The 20,913-nt window shown below is 35.4% G+C and overlaps 1 protein-coding gene across 7 annotated transcripts in view; it reads right to left on the reverse strand.

The window, feature by feature from the left end:
* LOC145660729 (uncharacterized) overlaps window positions 1-20,913 on the reverse strand; it is a 122,877-nt gene that overhangs the window by 1,619 nt on the left and 100,345 nt on the right. For 6 of the 7 annotated variants that reach the window (XM_081726129.1, XM_081726126.1, XM_081726127.1 and 3 more), the window contains one exon: window positions 1,161-5,121. The exons of the other annotated variant lie outside the window; for it this stretch is intronic. In XM_081726129.1, the coding sequence (XP_081582255.1) occupies window positions 3,627-5,121 (1,495 nt within the window). In that variant the 3' untranslated portion in view covers window positions 1,161-3,626. Of the gene's footprint in view, window positions 1-1,160; window positions 5,122-20,913 lie in introns of those variants that run through there. 7 annotated transcript variants of the gene reach the window in all.

Genomic DNA, 20,913 nt, shown 5'->3' on the forward strand with positions numbered 1-20,913 from the left:
TGTTCATGTAACGACTTCGGAAACTATTGACTGTACACTAATATAGGTCATTTATCATCATATGTTACTCAGCCATTAATGGTACTTAGCTTGACTTAAATGCCATCAATACTGACACCAATTAACTTAGCAACGCTCAAAATTAATGATTCTACACTAACCTTGGTCGTTTCCTATAATTTTACATGTCACCAATTCAACCCGGGTGATAGTCGGGGTTTAAGTCAGAGTTAAACGACATCGGAAGTGTTATTATCTAAGCGACCCCGAAATCTATGGATTCAATATTAATATTGGTCGCTCTCAGAAGTACGAATGGGGCTTAATTCGGATTTAAACGGGATCAGAAGTGCCACTATTCATTTAAGCGACCCCAAAAGTTACGGATTCGACAGTAATGTTGGGCCTTTTCCAAAAGTTTATATTTCACCCTTCTTTATCGTCTATGTGTGCTGGAAAGTGTTACTCTTACTGGGGCTGAACTTGTACTTACAGGCCATCGAAACAGTCACCAATCAACAAAAAGTATGGATTCAACACTAATATAGGTAGTTTTTAGTCATTCTGAAGTCTCCCCGCTCCCACTTCTGGGTGTACTAGGCTGGTCTTACTTCGTCTAAGTAATGTGTGTTGCAAATTTAATTAAAATTGCTTTACGCTTTCCACACATACATATATATGAAATGAAAGGAAATTTTTGAGTTTTACGTCCCACGTATATGCCAGCTGGGCTAAAAAGAAACGGTGATGACGAGTAATGAATGAAATGGTTAAATGAAGAAAGTAGAAGAACTCCGAAGAAACCCACGCACACAGTTTGTTCACCACAAAGTTCACATGGCGGGAGCAGGGTTTGAACCCCGGACCCCATGCACAAGAGGTGAACGCTCTGCCACTGAGCCACCACCGCCACACACACACACACACATATATATATATATATATATATATATATAAAGATAACGAACTTCCTTCAGATAAGTAAAAACAAATTGGATAAACGGGAAAAGGTAAAAAGGAATAGCCAGTTCATAAAGTAAAATATGAAATAACGTATTAGCTTAGAAATAATAGTGGTAATAGTAAACACATACAGAGTACTCTTAAATTATAATTTAGTTATAAATTATAAATTAATAATTATTAACACGAAATATGTAGACGAAAGTCTCAACTAAGCAAATGTTTATTTCCAAATAATAATAATAAACACATCACTACAAATGAGATAACAGACACTAAAACAAACAGGAAATATCTGTGAAAAATTGGAATGAGTAACATAAATACCTAGATATAAAATATAGATAACTCAGAAATAATAAACAATAATAACGAATATTTCCCAATATTGGAGAACGCCTCTAATACGCGATGAATGTAGCCGATTTTTAAGAACAGAAATAGTGCTTAAATAATAAACAAATCATATTTTTTTTTAATGACGTCTGCCTCATGGAATTTCCGCAGTTCGACTGTTACAATATCATCTATATTATAGCCGCTTGGTCAAATAAAACTTGAAAGGAGAAATTGGATGTAATTCTTATGCCTGTGCTCCAATGTAGTTTGTTGTTGTGGAGATAGCAATTTCGTGCAATATTCACAATATCGGTGGTCCAATAGAACTAAAGCAAAGTTGGCTGCAGGATATTTTATAGAGTAAGAAGATTTTGCAAATCAGGCAGTTACCATTTTTCTATGTTGCGTGAAGGAAAATCAACAAGTTTGAAAATAAGATATACCATAAAATGTTTCAAAGATGCACAAATTTGATCGCGTACACGTTTATTCCATAAATATTTGAAAACATTTCGTGGCCTAATCATAAAAGAAAAGATAAAATTGTAGTGAAATATACTAAAGATGCTACTTTTTTTTCAGATGTTTACAAAGTTCGGAAAATATTTGGAAACAAAGAGCAGTAGAGTATGAGTGCCTGGTGTCTCTTGCTATACAATATTACTGTAGGCAAAGTATGAATTTGGATTCAAAGAAAATACCCAAATGAGCATTTTGTTTGCATGTACACATAAAATACTGTTTGAGAAACGAAAAAATAATGCTTGCACGAACTAATACTTGGATATCATATATATATATATATAAAGAACAGTGTTGAGTGCAATATATTCATACCATTTGATTTATTATATTTACAAAATGAGGAATTAAAAGGAACAGAATTTGCAATACCTCTACTAAATATCTATATATTGAACTTGCGATAAATAAATATATAATTCGTTATCATTCTCTATTTATTAGATGCTTACCAAATTGAGTCGAGAGCAGTATTAATTCATCAGATCGGACTTTTCCGATTCTTTTTCAGTTAGCCTAAAATTGTGCTTCTTCTTCGATTACAAATAGAGCTTTCGGTTAGTATTTTCAACTTCTTAAAGAACAATGTTTGTGGTTTTTTAGTTTCCTTGTCAAATAAGTAGTCGTGAGTATTACGGAAGAGTGTTTTTTCTGACACATGAGTTTAGTTCTTTTCTGTAATTATGATATCCATATTCGTTCTCACTTAATTTGATCCATCTTTCGAACGTGATTTAACAGCCTCATTTTCAAGGAATTGATTAAATTGTGAGAGACGCTTGAGCAATGAAATGGAATATAACTATAATCAGTACGAAGGTTTTAACTTTTCAATGTCACGTTTTAATTAGATTCAGTACACAATATACTATACTAACATTTTCTGTATGCAAAATAACATGTATGGACTCTAACCGATTATCTAACCATGGAAAGGTTGGCTAAATACCTACTTACATTCATTCACCTCAGACTTTTAGATAGTTGTAACATTAATTGGAAAGTACAGGAAATGTGTGCTCGTACTTCCATGATTACACACAATAACTCGTATATGCGAATTTGCAGTTTTTGCAGTTTTTTTGGTAAGCATATTTTCCTTCTTATATATAAATTGTACCGTAGTCACCAAGTGAGTTCTGTTTCACACAACTGAATAATTGTGTTTCCTTTTAATTTGTATTTGCTATGCCAAATACAATTTTCCAACAAAACTTTACATACATTGAAACTTTTTCAATTTGCTTTTTGTCAAAAAGGAGACTATACTATATACGACCAATACTGTAATGGCGAGAATCAGAAAGAAAAATATATATGCTTTGTTTATAAATAGTATAAAAACAGTTTTATCCCTTGTTAGGTATTTGGAAGCATGAGCCTTTATTACCTGTACACAGTAACATTTGTCACTCAACCTCGAAGGTTCAATTGGAGAACTTCATTACAGAGATGTCATTGAACACATTTTACACACATGTGGTTTGTAAGCTCTTGGGCATAACACGTGACTTTAAAATAAACGTTTCTCAATTCTTTGGTAAATATTCTAATAGAGACACGTGTACTGATGTAACTCACTATACGTAAATGTTAATTGAATCCTACGCTAAAACACTTGAGTGATGCGAGATTCGTTACTTACGTTACCTCTGGTTTGCGAAAGGGTATTTCCAACTCTATAACAAAGAACTGGAATCTATGACTCTATGTAAGTATATGAGTATATTACCTTTAATATTTAACACACGATGTAAAACGTTCTCAAAATATCCGGTTAGAAAATCTTGGCTATTTGTTTTTTAATTGTGCTGTAACATATGCGTTACTAAAGATGACTTCGTATTATAACCTTTACCGCAATGCTGACATGTGTGAAGTTTTTGGCCGGTATGTATTAACATGTGGCTAAGCAAATGCGTTTTTCTTCTGAAACCTTTACCGCAATGGTGACAACTGTAAGGCTTTTCAGTTGTATGTGTGAAAATGTGCTTTTTCAAATCCGATCTAGTAGCAAATCCCCTGGAACACTCCTGACAAACATAAGATTTCTCACCTGAATGTGTCAATATGTGAGTTCGTAAAGATGAACTTTGACTGAACCTTTTTCCACACTGTTGGCATATATGAGGTTTCTCGCCTGTATGTGTCAACATATGGGATTTTAAAGCCCATTTTAAACCAAACCCCTTGCCACACTCCTGACAGACATGTGATTTTTCACCTGTGTGTGTTACCATGTGGCACTTTAAACGAGATTTTACAGCAAAGCTTCTTTCACACGTTTGGCAAAAATAACGTTTCTCCTTTGTATGAGTCAACATATGTTTTGCTAAATATGACTTTCGACTGAATACCTTAGAACATTCTTCACAAATGTGGGCTTTCTCATTTACGTGAGTTCCAAGGTGATTTGTTAAATGTATCTTTTGGGTGAATCCCTTGCTACAGTGTTGGCAAATATACGACTTTTCAGCTTTGTGTGTCAACATATGCTTTACTAAAGTCGATTTCAAAAGGAATGCTTTTCCACACTCTTGGCAAGTATGATTTTTTTCACCTAGATGAGTTAACATATGCGAAGCTAAAGATGCTTTTAGACTAAATGATTTTCGACAATTCTGGCAAGTAAAATCTTCAGTGGAAGTATGCGATAAGATATGTTTGTCAAACTGTGATTTTGAATGGAATCCCTTATAACACTCTTTACAAACTAGTTTTCCTGCCGAATGTCGTGAAACATGGTATGTCAATTTAAATTTGGTAGCAAACCCCTTTCCACATTCTTTACATGTGAAAGGTTTTTCTTCTGTATGTGTGAATAAATGAATAGCTAAATTTTGTTTGACGCTAAATCTCTTTCCACATTCTGGACATACATGTGATTTTACATTTGAATGCGTTAACATGTGCATTTTCAAGTAACTTTTTAGACGGAATTGCTTTGCACACTGCTCGCAGGTAAAAGGTTTGTTTTCTGAGTGTGTTTGCATGTGCCTTTTTAAGCTGGATCTCAAACTGTACTTCTTGTAACACGTCTGGCAAACGTGCTCCTTATTGCCAATGTGTTGAAGCATGTGGTAAGACAGTGTTGATTTTAATTTGAATGTTTTCGCACACTTTTCACAAGTATTTACATTTTCACCTGTACGTATTGAAATGTGATTTGTTAAACTAGATTTGTGGGTGAATCTCTTTCCGCACTCTTGACAAACATGTGATTTCTGGCCAGTGTGACTTAACATTAGCTTTGAATTAAAAGTATTCCCTTCTTCGCTTAGATTAGATGTGTAGAACCTGAAATAGAATCCATAAGACACCTGACATGTAATATATTTGTAACAATTACTAAACAATTAACACCTTCTTTCGACACTATACGAGATATTATTGTATTGTTATTGCATGTCATAATTACACTATATCAGGAAATAACATTATACCATAAAAAAAAGTTACGTGTTCGCGTAATAATAGGCAAAATCATTACCAAAATGAACACAATCGACTATGTAGAATGACAAACAGAAACAAACAAAATAGAATGAAGAATACAATGAAAATAAAAAATGCGGAGAATTTCAACAGAAATAACAGTAGGCAAGCCTAGAGGGAGGTAATTTGATCGTACAAGAAATAGTAATAAATCACGTATTTACGAAACCCATTACGGAAATATTGATATTAAGAAACAATATACAATTACAGAAAAAACAGGTGGCAGGAAAATTATAATAGGAAAATGAAGAGGGAGGAGACAATAAATTGGAGTAGTCTAACAAAGAACACACTAAGTATTTCAAATTCCGAGTTGAAGTTAAACCATGAGTTAAACTAGCAATAATAATAATAATAATAATAATAATAATAATAATAATAATAATAATAATAATAATAATGGATTCAGACTCTCTTATATATTCTACTGGTTTGACAGATACACGTATTGAAGCAGGTCTCTTGTATCACGATAATTACAATTGAGACACACAACGTTCAAGAATAGGAAAGATGGAATAAAAATTTTTAGTTTAACGTCACACATTACGTCCTTTAGGCCACAGGAGACAATCGTTAAAGCGAAGTAATTGAAATGAAATAACTGTTGGAATGGGAATGAGGAAGGAAAAGAGAGTATCCCGAAATAAACTCATCGACACGATTCTGATCAGCACAAAATTAGTTGATAGCAGATCGAACCAGGAACTCTATGCACGAGAGTAATCGTTCAAAAATAGCAAACAACTAGTTTAAGTGTAACTAAAGGTAAATTGTAATGAGACAAAAATGAGCGAGAATGTTAAAACAATCAATTTTAAAGAAGCACGAACTAAATAAGGATTTTTTTATGTCATACTCTCACTATTGCCGCAAAACCGTCTTCTTAAGGATTTTTCTTTTAACGTATATTATCCATGCAAAGGAATTCATTTAGCACGTTTCGACGTCAATATTGTACTAAAAATCACAATAAGTATTTCTTCCCTTTTTATTTTACGGATATTGTAGAGACAACCTAGGACAAAGCTCACGAAGAAAAGGCGTCAATTCCATATGAAGGATTGGTACCGGCTAAAATGTATATGTGAAGTCGCGAATTCTTATTTCATGAATTACTGCGTACTTCAGGACTGAAACTCTTTTTCTCTCTTGGATTTGTCCATTTTTTAAGATGACTTAAGTTATAGTGTTCACACATCGTAAATAAATATTTGATTAACAACATAACAAAGTGGCTCAATTTGTTTGACCAAAAAGTAATCCACTTTTATTTTTTTTTTCCTAAAAACGTCTCAGGAAATTAAATGTTTCATTAATAACCATTGAATACGACGTAAAGGATGAAAATATTTGTACGGGCTAGTTTGCTCTTGGGATAAGTTGTTTTCGGACGATTTTGTGAAAAACGACTTCAGTGATTTAACTTATATTTCATAAATAAAGTTTGAATTCATAAGTGCAGAATTAGGGATGAGTCTTTTGTCTTGTAAAGTCAACAGGAGGTAACTTACTCTTGGGGGTGAATTTTTCTACGATCTCAGAAACAATACAAACGATCTTCATTATATATCATAAATAAATGTGTCAGAAATAACCCTACAATACAGGATAACTCACTTCTCTTGAAAACTTTTACAAGTGGTAGTTTGCTCTTAAGAGTGAGTTATTAGCTTTTCCTTTTGCGTCCTCAAATACATCCCATGCGATTTTGATATTTCATAAATGAGTATTTCATTAATAAACTATGAAACTACCCTAATATATGGTACATAACTTTTATTGAAAAAATCAGAATGAGTAGTTTATTTTTGAGGATGCTTTCATGAGGAGTTTGTATTGTACGGTTAATAATGTCTCCCGAATTTTACAATTAATGAAACATTTATTTATTGTATACGAATAAAATCTGACAAGGGAAGGTCCTACAAGTTGTCGGTCAAGTCTGATTGCCGCTTAGTGCATCTGCTAGAGCATAACGAGAAACGAAAATGAGCAAAATTTAAGGTGCTATAGACCAGAAGGATAGGGTTCGTTTAACATTTCATTAAAAAAAATTATATCATGGAATTATTTATGTTTAAAGTAAATATCTTGAAAACCGTTAAAACAATGAAACTGAGTGGTGTACAATATGATGAGAACAAAATACCGTATCGAAAACCACAGTGTTGTCATACATGAGGTAGTGTTGCCAACTCAACAAAAATATTTTGTTTTAAATAGCACCCTATACAAATGTGCAATTTAAAATGCACTATTATCACTAAACCTAACAGTGTAGTGGCACAGTGTTGCACTGAAGCAGCTACGTGTGCTGAAAATGTACAATGGAGAAGCCAGATGTTTCAACAGAGAGTAATAAAGGAGTGTGTTAGAAAAAAGTGAGGTATCTGCATTACAGTTTAGTACCCCGGTGAATAAGCAGATAATGCACGAAAACAAAATGTTACACGCGAGGAAAGAAACTCGTGTTTCCTAATTATGCATTTGGAGATTATCAAGATGTGGTAGACAACTTTCTTGGTTTATGTCTTTTGTGCTGTCACATTCTTTTATTTCCTATCCTAAATATCATATGATTATGTTACCGTACACTCAGCCGCGTGGTCTAGAAAGCTAAGCAATAGACTTAGCTTCGCGTGTTCCAATCCATTTCGGACATGGAGGTTTATATTGTGCTTTTCACCTTGCATTTCATTGTCATCTTTTGTCTTTCATAGTGGTTCGGATCCCCCTTTACGCTATAGGTCCCATCCTATGTAGCTCCGCTGGTGACACAGCAGATAAAAATGGCATAACTCAATTTCGTTTTTCAAATGCATCAATCTTTTATGACAATGCTGACAATTTGCTATATTATACTAAAGGTGATATTCTGTATTTGATTTAAATTATGAGACCCAGATTGCTTTATCACCCTTTGTTGTCGCATATCAGACTTCTTCATTGTACATTTTCAGCACACGTAGCTCCAATAGTGTGCAACACTGTATCACTACACTCTACTTTTAAGCTTAGTAATAACAGTACATTTTAAATCTGTGCACATTTGTATAGGGTGCTATTCCAAACAAAATTCTAAGTTGGCAACACTGCCTCAACTATGACAACAATGTTTATGATTTCGATATTTTATTTTGTTCTCATTACATTGTGCATCTTTTGTTTTAGTAAATCTAGCAGGTTTCAAGATATTTACCTAAAACATAAATATTTCCACGTTATGTTTTGAATATTGAAATGTTGAGGCGTCGTAGGTCCTATTCCTCGAGTCCATATAATTTTAAATTTTGCTCATCTTCATTTCTCATGATAGTCTATCAGATGTGCTATGTGGCAATCAGGTCTGACCGACAACTTGTGGGACTTCCCTTGTTAACCGGTTTTTCTGAAAATTATCAGAAGAGAACTCATCCCAAGAGCAAACCATCTGTTATGGATGTGTTCATGAGAAACGAATTATACCCAGGAGAGTAATTAGGGGCATGGCCATCGGGCTCAAGCTCCCCCCCCCCCCCGAAATAAATTACTTATATGGAAAACTTCATTAAAATTTGTCGGCACCCAAAAGGAAAAAATATAAGTGCTTATTCACATGATGTGCATAGCCCTCCGAAACAAAGTCTTAAATATGCCACTGATTACGCCATATGGCACGGTTACTAATGAAGAATCTATGTAAGAAAACAAAATTTCTTGAATCTTTTCAAAAGAATTCACCCCAAAAGCAAACTATCCCTTGCGGTATTTTTTCTTTGGTAAAAGAATGAGTTATGCCATTCTATAACAATATTAATGAAATATTTATTTATGGAAATATGAACAACATCGCCTGAGTAGTTCTGGATAAAATTACGGAAAGTTCACCCACGAGCACATACTTTCTGATGTTATTCAGGTCACATAAGTTATACTGTATTGTCAGGTAATTAACGAAACATCTATGAAGTATGAACATAATCGACTGAGTAATGTTGCAAAAAATGCAGAAAGAGCAGCAAAGAATAAACTGTCTTCCCTCACAGAAATTACTTATACCGCAGTATAGTATTGTTAAAAAAATATTAATGTATGAAATATAAAAACACTAGAAAAGAGCATTTTTCATCCTTAAGAAATGTACCTTTACTTATGGAAGTAGAAAGAAAACTCGTAAATCTTCCACTTAAGAAATGTACGTTTACTTTTGGAAGTAGAAAGAAAATTCGTAAATCTTTCACATGGGCTATCTTAGAGAAACCTTAAAATTTTATTTCTTTTCGTCACTTGAAATTGAAAAAAATGGTCCGATGTTCCAGAACACTTTATCTTGATTGCTAATAGGTGGTGAAGTAAATGTACTATGTATATATATTTTGGCAGTAATGTGCAACGGATAGCAATGATCAGGAAGAGATAGTTTCTGCTTTCCCGCCACGTTAATTAATATAGGGACTTTTGAAGATCCACATATACAGACTTTAAGCAGGATTGTACATTTTCCAACTACGAGCAATATATGTTATGTTTTGATTGGCATTGGTTCCAGAGTCTTTTCTTTGCAAAGCGTTAGTAGTATAAATTCATCTTCTGATAATTTTCTGCTTCTTGTAATCAAACTGGGATTTAACTCAGAGTTCTTCTGTTGGAAAGTCGTGCATTCGAGAGAGGGCAATATTCTGAAAATCCCATGCCTCAAAGACAAGTGGGGTGTAATTTGTCCCACAGTAGATGTTATGAACTTGAATAGTAGTATTGGAAATCAGTATCGGCACTTATGAGATTATTACAAAAATTCAACGCCCACTGGGTTATATCAAGTGGGAGCGTTAAGTCCATTGAGTACAAAAAGTAGTGGTATTTTTTTCAGAAAACTGTGCACCTTTTATGTTATGATTCGGAATAAAATTTACGAAAAGAAACGCAAACAAAAGAAAAATTGTTTTATGCAGAGGGAGTATTGTGCTAATTTTATCTTTTCTGAAATATGTTGAGTTGAATATTTCGAGTTCTGAACTTCTTCACCAGATGGCATTCCTGTCTTCCAGAAGCGACCTCCTTGGAGGTTAGTTATGACGCCACTTTTCGTTATTGTAAGAAGGAGGAATATTGTTTTTGATGTTGATATAAATTTAATTTAGTGAAATTACAACCTATTGAATATTTAAGTTGGTGGAAGAATCTAATTCAGAATTTCTGGAAACAAAGGTTAATGGTTATGTGGTGAAAAAAGTCAGTGTGTGTACGTAGTCCATTTTCGGTAAAGATAAATGGGTAATTATTTTATCATTATACTTCATACATAGAAAAATTGAATATATCTTTTGGGAATGAAGTCCATATTATCTTTTGGGCACTATATTGCTTATAGGCATAAGTTCCTGGCTTCATTCTAAAGAGAAACATTTTGTTAATAAATGAAATAACAGAATCTTCAGTTATGAAATTGTAAACATTATAAATGTAAGCAAAAGAGAGGGTAAAGGATTTACTAATAAAATTCGTCCGCCTTTGGTAAATGGGGGATAAATTTCCGACCACTCTAGAACTTCTTCTCGCTACAGGTTTTCTGTATTTGCTGGTAATTACTTCAGTATAGATTCACAGTTTGGGGAAGAAAATTTGGGTGACACAAATTCCTGATTCTCCCAGAGGAATACAATATAACTCTCTACAGCATTTTTTTCGGATACAAAAAGGAGCAGCTTGGAATGTAGGAGAACATGATGCAGGAGGAATTTAATAAAGAAACTCGTAGTCCACTTAATTGATTCGTTTACCAGGTTTTGCATGCTTCACTTGCGGTTTCTACTGGCAAGCAGGTCTACTGGAGTATAACTAATAGTTTTGCATACGTGAGAAATTGTCTTTTCTCATATATAAAATATTTACAACCACTGATAAATAACAAGACCCAAAACTGGAATGTATACACTGATTGCAATCGTCAATTGTACGGGGAGACAAGACTGATACACCACATTAGTACATTGAACCTTAAGAGGGAATCTATTTTTAAAATATAAACAGCACAAGAAATATCTTAGAATATACTCTTTTCTGCATGAAGGAAACCGTACTTACGGCTGTGAGAGATATTCTGCAATATTTATAAGACTGCCCCAGTTGCATATGAAAACCTGTTGGTTCCAGAGCAGTGACGTTTCAAACCAAATTATCCTCCTAATGTTATATGTGAGGAAAGCCATGTTCCTTTTCTACGACATCGAAGCAATACAGTGCAGGAAAATTCACGATAGTATGTTCGTGCGCGTACCTAATTTCCTTGTTGCATAAAAATCTGCAATGAAGGTCTGGAAAATTAGAATATTCTGCAATACCTTCTATCAGTGGGAACATATCTTTAACAGTTAGGACAAAATTCATGATTTTCTCATCTAGTTGGGGGAACGACACTTAGGTATTAAGAAGTTTATGTGACACGTAACTCAAAGGGTTACGAAGTGCATTTCATATTGAAGGCTATGGTAGAACAACATGAATTTTTTATCATCTTGAACGGAACCAAAATTTTTACTGCAATACCTCACCCTTCATCGAATCTGAATTTTCTCCCCATGATTTTGAGTAAATTATGCAACGTGTTCAATTTATACCAGCAAACAAGGGCATGACATCCTGCATTTCTTTAATATCATGAGAAATTAAACGTATATCGGACGGGAAATGAGCTCATACAGTAGAACACTTCATAGAGACAAAACAATTCCAGGAAAAATTATGAAACACCCTGTCCAAGATGTAAATGTACTTCGCCAGGGAACATATTTCATTCACTACTACATTCGAAGTCGAAACAAAAGTACCGTACATCAATTTCTTGAGACCATAACAATTGTCACCGCATAAATATGATCTTTTCTCTTTATTTAAAAAAAAAAAAGCCAAATACCATTGAAATTCTACCGGTAGATGATTATCAACGGCGACTTCCAACTTGTCGCGAATATGGGCAGTTGTTCAACCTGTTGGTGCCAGTGTTCCAAACACTTTCTGCCAATGCCGTTGTAGCCCGTGAATGTTTTCGTACTTTCAGTACCATTTCAGTACAGCTTTGCTTTCAATAAACGATAAGAGAACTTCAGCCATTGTTTCTACTCGATTGTCTTCTGCTGCACTGGCTAATATAATTGGCTCAATCCACCACTAACAACCCGCGCATGAGTGGAAGAAGTCATCAGCTCCGCTTATCACCACAACTTCAATACCTTACACTACACTACGTATTATTAGTAAGTTGTTTTGTTTAGAAATTATTTAATTATAATCAGTGAGTATACTTTTTGGACTCCTGTGTATTAATGTTATTATACAAATGAGTAAAAATAAACATATTGACGAAAACAAGTATATGACAAAGACAATAATAGCCATTATAAGAGATCAAATATTAGTAAATACGATATTTGCTTAAAGATTTGTGTACAAAATATACATATCTACGTTTTAACAAAACCTATTTCTTAATTTCTTTGTGCACAAAAGTATATGTAATGTTGCTTAGATCTTGGTTAGTAGTGAGGTTATTAAACTTAATGTACATACTATACAATGGAGAACCTTTACATACTTCAATCCTGGGAACATCTAAAGCCATTACTGTTGATTATGTAGATAACCTGGTCTATTATTGGGTCCAATTTTTTGTAAGAAATAAGTATTGTCGAGATGAGCATTTATAATTTAATCAAGAAATAATTGTTGAATAAACTGACGCCTGTTACGCGATATAACACAATCATATTTTTTGAGGTTAATAATAGTAAATATTGGGCGCAGGGGGGTAAAACAACATGCGTCTATTAAATATAGTGGAATTATTTGGACTGCATGAGCGTTTAGATTTCAATAATCTTATTGCAAATTTATAGTTAAAATGAATAATTAGATCTAATGTTAAAGAATTTGATAGAAACGAAGGTATATTTTCATGTCGTTTATAGTACAGAGCTACCTCTGTACACAGATTTAAAATATCTAGCAAATCTTTCCGTTATATCATTCGTACGTAGATGTAATGAGAATGTTCTGATACTTCACGGAATATTTCTTAACATTATAATTTGCATTCTGTTTTTATTGTTGAAGAAATTTCAGAATGATTTTTGATCGGATTTTATGTCCTTTCATACGTTTTCTAAATAACTGCAATACAGTTAATTAACGGTAGTTTTACTTGTTTCCTTGCTTGCTAAACATTTCGTTATACTCCTCAGCTATTCCGACATGTTTCTGATATTAATCTTTTAATTCTAGAATCTTAAGTTCTTCCCTAAATCAACATGGGTTTCTACTATTTTTTCTTTTTCATGTTTTCAAAAGCATGTTACAAAATGCCTTATTAAATCTATTATAAAATACATTAATGGGTACTTCTACGGAATCTACATTATATAAACCAGACCATTTTATATCACTGTGAAAAATCTGCTTTTACAAAATTATTTTACGATTCTTAACCGTAGTAACTTTATTAATCGCACTTATTAATATTTCCAAACCAGAGAGTTGCAACTCTCGACATACCATTGAAAATAAGTATTTACTACAGTGTTTAATGTTTTGTAGGAGCTACCTTCCGTTTGAGTTACGTATTTCGAATGAAAATTTTGAAGTTAAAATTAACAATGACTATTATATTATGATGTTGGAAATCGATATGTGACTCAAACATACTCACGAACAGTATAACATAGTGCACAATATACACTTAAAATATAATTATACAGTATTCACAACTACTTTTGCAACTAGAGATTCATGTTTTACACTTTAATACAATCAACTTGGAATCGCTGAAACATTACTTTTCAGTACTACAAACAAAAAATGGAAGAATGGCCATATAATCGTTGAGCTGTACAAGAGATTCCCCCAAATAAAGTGGGTAATCTTCAAAAGAATAAAGGGGAAAACGTCGAATAAATGCACACTATGGCACGTAACATTTCCAGATATAGCACATTAAAAAGAGATTTCGCCTGAGAAATGAACAATCTCTACATACGCTCACGAACTGCAAATGGTACATCGATCTCTAGAATCTACGATAACACCATTTACTACATAACACTATGCAGTGCTGATGGGAGCTTATAAACACTGATATACTCAGAGACGTTCTTGAAAAAAAAATACGCCATTAACTTCAATACATTTATAACAACGTCGAAGGACAGATTGCAAAGTACGCGCAAATCTCTCCTGTCTCTATATCTCCCACAGCACCAGTTACACGAGGAAAGAGGTCCTCGACACTTTCCACAAGTTTTCTATATATAAGCGTTTTCATTTCTCCCATGCAAAGAAATCCAGTGGTGTGGGGTTGGCAGAGCAAACGGCCGTAGATAAGTCTAACCTTGCCATTCCTAAAGTGGAAAAAGCTTGATTAGCCACACTGAATTTTTCTCATTCACACCAGGCAAATGTCGGAGTGATACTTAACTTATAGGTTTCAGGCTAATTCCTTTCTTCCACAAACCATTCTTCCTTCCTTTTACCCGGATAGTTTGCTCGCCGAAGGATGTCATCCGTCATACGGGACGGGCTAAATAGCCATGCCCAGATGCCGAAAGCTCAGAAATTTAAATCCTAAATATCGAATCCAACGATCGCCGAAAATACAGTTTTCTGACGCTGTTTCTCTTACTGTAATGCGTAGGGGCGACATCGTATTGAAAGCCATTGTTTATCTTGTCTTGGCACGTTTCCCAAAAGATCAAGAAATACGTATAGAAAAAGTCATAAATTCCACAATACTAAGTAGGACGCAAAATGTAAAGGCCTATCACCTATGCCACACCACATTTTCGGTGTGAAAACATGTTGACGCTAGCGCACAATGATTGAATGCGATTTCACATGTGACTGGTATTGAACATGCCTTCCTTAGTGAGCACTGCCTCATTTGTCCACAAAACTGTCCTTGGGAAATCTAGAGGACAAGAGTTTGTCGCAGTTACCATTGGCACAATTCTGTATGTGGGAGAAATTCCATGGGCAGTATGTGGTGCTAGGGCTGTTCCGACAATTGAGTAATCGATAACAATTCGACAAAATTTCAAAACCGTTTCGTCGATAAACAATTTTAGTTTTATCGAATTATTGATCTTTGAGACTCCCGAAATGTTCGAGGCACTCCAAATGTAAGAAACATTCAACAAGTTCAAGACTCTCGAACTGTACGGGAGTCTTAAATTGTTTGAAGGCAACAAACACAGAAATATCTCAATATGATCGCATTTGTTAAGACGCTTGTATATTTTGAAAAGTTTAGGATTATCGGAGTATTCGGAAAAAACAATGTATTTGAGGTTATCATAGTTGTACATAATAGTACTGCATTAATGTAGAATGTTCATTTTAAAAGTTGTCTCCTTAGAAATGAAGTGAAAGAAAAGTTTTTTTCAACACAGATTTGTACAAGACTTAAGCAGTTTGTCAGAAAAGAGAGAGAGGAAGAGAAAACATGGAACTCCCGAACGGGATTGGAATCCAGGACACTATTAGTCTACTAACAGTCACTTTGCTGATTGCGCGAATAGCAGGCAGAAAAAGAAGTTATCTGATTTCAAGGGTTTAATTTGAAGTTCTGGATAGAAACAGCTACTGATATGGGTAGAGGTAAGAAAACTCGATAAGGCTAAGAATTTATCGAACTTCCGTTTCAAAAATTTATTATCCGGCACTCGAAGCCATTCGAGTATTTGAGATTGTCGAAATTTCGTGCAATAACTGAACTTTGAGTATCAGTGAACAAACCTTCAGAATGTGCGTGCGAAGCGTTCTATTATAGCTCGTCCTGTCTGTCTGTATGTGACATCTGACGATAACTTTCGAAGGGATTGTCAGATTTTGTTTTAACTTAACTTTAAAGTGTTTTTCCTTTGCTCTCCCCATACACTTATTGTTTTGGTTGCCATACGACAAGGGGAATTTTCCAGAATCCGAGAATTTGTTCTTACTTTGAGCGGAATTCTTCCGAATAAGAAAGCAGCGTATGTTCTTACTTTGAGCGTAGTCATGTGAAACCTACGATAAGATTCGAATGAGTTGTCCGATTTTAAAGGAGATTGGTCCAAATACATATGTCAAGTATATGTTGCTCTTGGTTACCGTACGGCATTTGATCTTGTACATACGATGCTGAGCGGCTCTGGGGCATTACCAACCTGATTCAATGGATACCTTGGAGGGGGGATGCGGCCGAACGACTGAGATCAATAAAGTTTGGAGAATTAACTCCGCACTCCCTATATGCTCTCATGCCATGGTGCTATGCACAAGGGAGAACTTTACATATGACAGAACGGAGACTAAAGGAAAATGAAATGAAATGTTCCAGTTTAACGTCCCATGATAGTACCTTTTAAACTGAGAAGAATGATTAAAGCAAGCGAATGAGGATGGAATAATTGTTGGAATGATAATGTGGGAAGAAATGGGAGAAAACTCACGGACACAATGTTGTCCACCATAAACTTACTTGGTCGGGGATCGAATCAGGGAGAGACAAAAGGAATGAACGGCAAAGGGGAGAAAATCATACATGCTCTCACTTACATTTCATATGGTTCTGAATCAATTTCCATATCAAATTAAAATAACTTCCGATTACTTCTTAAGGAAAAATAAAAACATTATTTCCTCAAGAGTTCTGTCAGCTACTTAGTATTACGTTGCACTTTCAAAGAAAGACGGTCGCAGTTATTTGCTTTGCATTTGTTGAAAGAAATATTCTCTCTCCTGTCGTGTCCTGCGTACAATACTTATCACTGTTTCTTTTTTTTCTAAACAAAAAAAGCCAATCAATATCTTTCAAAACGATTGCGAATACACAGACTTCAGTTGTAATCAGATTTTTCTTGGGAAATAAGGTTATACTACTAATTCAAGCTGAAACGGTGCCGGAAAATATGTTTAAGTTACTGTATAGTGAAAATGTCAGCGAAAAGATAATTTGTGTGGCATTTTTACAATACGTGCGATGACAAAGTGCAATATTGGTAACATTACTGTAAAGCTGTCATTTTTACAAAATCTGGAAACACTTCTGGTATGATGAACCATCATAAAACAAAGTATCCAATGAACTATGACGAATTTTAACGTGAATCTGGATCTGAGAAACGTGAAAGAAGTGTAGATGATCCAGACGAGTTGAGTTGATTTTGAGTTTAACGTCCCTTTTCAGCAGCGAGGCTATATGAGACGTGGACCTACTGATTAACGTGGAATCCGAACCACATGAGCGCCCGCCGGGAATCGAACCCGGGTCTACCGCGCCACAGGCGCGTATGCTAACCGCTTAGCCACGGAGGAGCTCTATGATCCAGACGAAATTGAAGTATTATCTACAGATGGAAGAGCTAATCAAGATATCGAAACACGTCCTTCCTCTTCAGCTTCAAACAGGTAAGAATTGAAGAAATTAATATACAGGGGCAGGCAAAATTCTGGATACATCTCTATAAAAATCGAACGGTGTGAGGAATCATAATGTCGTTTGGTACGGTGTCTGTAGGTGGGGACGCCACTTATAGGAGCTATGGCGACAGCGTCGGTCATCTTGAAATCCATCATCTCGGATTTGGGTTACATTTTTCAAATGGGAAGAGGGTCATGTCGCATATCATTTTAAGCTGCCTTTTTCTGAGGAATACATCTGTGTAATCCGCTCTGCGATATCTTTATTTGTGTGGGAGTTATGACCTTTTAAAATTTAAATTTCCAAGGTGTTCAATTTTCTTTATCATTGCAGGTGATCTACAATGGCACTTACACAGGAGAAACGCATTGAAATTGTGTTAATGAGTGGTAGACGAACTGGCAGAGTGATTGCTGCTTACTTCAATGCCCTGCATTATGAAAGAAATGGCATCTAGCATATGATAATTTCCAAATTATTAGACAATTTACTTGCAATAGGTTCTGTGGCGGACAAGCCACGCAGTGGACGTCCAAGAGCAGCCACCGACGAGAAAACTGCAACAGCAATTGTGTCATCGGAATGAGAAGTCCACATCGCAGTACGCGCCGGTTATCAGCAATATCCGTTGTCAGTTAACGTTCAATCCTGCGTGTATTGCACACACATCAATAGCACCCGTACAAGTTACAGTTGCAACATCTGTCGGAGGATGACCCTGGTCGACGGTTACAATTTGCAGAATGGGCTCTGAATCAGTGCGACAATAATCCAAACTTCATAGAATAGGTGTTTTTCAGTGACGAAGCTAACTTATATGTGTAAGGTGAGGTAAAGAAACAGAATTACCGTTACTGGTTAGATGCAAACCCGTCGTGGATGGATCCCTGTAAACTTGCTGGTGGTGGAAAAGTGATGATATGGTGTGGGATTTGGGATACAAAAATTGTGGGTCCGGTGTTTATTGATGGAACCTTGAATGGGGAGAGGTATCTTAACATGATTCGTGATTGTTTCGAACGTTGTTGAACCCGCAGGGTGATTTCCCAACTTTCTTCCAACAGGACAGTGCACCTCCCCACTATGCTACTGAGGTCAGAGAGTTTCTGAATGAATAGTTTCCAGGCCACTGGATAGGTAGGAGTAGTCCCATGAAATGGCCACCACGCTCCCTGATCTCACACATCTTGACTTCTATCTGTGGGATTATTTGAAATAAATTGTGTGTGAGGTAAAAATCAACAACGTAGCCCATTTCTGCCGGCGTACTGAGAAGGCATGTGCCTGTGTTTACCCATAGGCCTTGCGACGTGTGCAGGAGGACAGGCAAAAAAGACTCCGATTGTGCATACAGCGCAATGGAGGTCATATTGAGCATATGCTGTAATACCGGCTCTGACAAGTGTCCCAAAATTTAAGATGTCAGATTCCTACAGAAATAAAGATATCACAAAACGGATTGCACAGGTGTATTCTGAATTGAACACAACTTTGCAAATTTAAATTTTACCAGGCCATAACTCCCACACAAATGAAGATATCGCAGAGCGGATTGCACAGGTGTATTCCTTAGAAAGGGCAGAGTAAGATGATATGTAGCAAGACCCCTTCCTGTTTAAAAAACTCAAATCTAAGGTGGCGGATTTCAAGATGGTTGCCACTGTCGCCATAACTCCTATAAGTTGCGCCCCATATCAAACGATATTATAATTCCACATACCGTTCGACTTTTATAGGAGTGTATCCAGACATTTTTCTCACCCTGTAAAAATTAAAATTTTGCATTTTACTTTCTGAAAAGAATTACAAGCTGTCAATACTTCTCCCATCTACTTCAATCATCTTGCTACGGTCGACTACTTAAGCCATGGATGGGCATGGAGGCTAAGGCTGTTGAAAGAGATACAGCAGAATCTCCAACATTCTTCCTCCACGGGGAGGGTTGGGACAACCTGGCCCCCCAGACTTCCTTTTAATAGGCCTAAATACAGAGTGTTTTAAAAAAACCCGGATAACGTTTGATAGATGTTTCCTGACACCAAGATAAAACAAAAGATATAAATCAACCTGGGTGCACAGGTGCTTCATTTCGGAGTTATAGGCTGCCGAAAACATGCAAAAAAAGAACTTTAAGATCCATAGCTCCAATACTATGGGACCTACTGTAGTTGGGTCAAGACTTCGCTTAGGAACTAATAGGTACACTATCCAAAACTAGATGTTTCAGAATCCTAAAGTATTCACGCAACAACTTTTATAGAGGGAGTTTGCCTATGGGCATATAATTAAAGAACTCACCAACTACATCTATAAAAATTGTTGCGGAAGTACTACAGGATTCTGAAACTTGGATATTTATATAGGGCACATATTAGTTAATAAATAAAGTCTTAACCGGACTACGGTGGATCTCATGAGATTGAAGCTATGGACCTTTCAATTTCATTTATTTATGTTTTCGGCAGCCTATAACTCCAAAAGGAAGCATTTGTGCACCCAGGTTGATCGATACTTTTTGTGCCATCTTGGTGTCAGGAATCACATCACAAACGTTGTCGGTGTTGTTTTGAAACACCTTGTATAAAATAATGCACCGTGTTATTCTGAATTGATGTAAAACCTTTACGTATTTTAGGTCTACATTATTCGTCCAGTAAGCAACCTGCCCCCACCAAACGAAGCTTCTGGATCCAATAGTGTGTGGACCGTTTAGAACATACACTGTACATATTCACTGTCGAGATAATATATTTATTTTCGTTTTTAATTTTCATTGAGCTCAGTGATGATTTCAAGGTTTCTTCTGGGTAGGCTTACCATACGCCCGGGATTCAAGCCTGTGCCCGGAAAATTGTCTGGGATTAATTAACGTCCGAAATTTTACGGAAAGTGGAAACCGGAAAGTTTCGCTAGTTTGGTCAAGTGATTGGCTTGCAATTCTGTTTTGTGCTGATATTTATGAAAAAATCAATAGCGACCAGGTGTTCTTCGGAAGAATACTTTAGTCAGAAAAATAATTACGACAATATAAAAATATATTTTAAGTATAGAAAATGAGCATTTTAGGAACTTATGGTTAGACTTTTTTTTAGCTTATCAATACCAGATTTTGCAGTGTTGTTTTCTATTTCTAGAGCGTGGGGCTGTGTCCTAAAAATAGT

The sequence above is a fragment of the Thermobia domestica genome, chromosome 9 (assembly GCF_964235325.1).
Source record: "Thermobia domestica chromosome 9, izTheDome1.hap1.1, whole genome shotgun sequence".
Taxonomy (NCBI): domain Eukaryota; kingdom Metazoa; phylum Arthropoda; class Insecta; order Zygentoma; family Lepismatidae; genus Thermobia; species Thermobia domestica.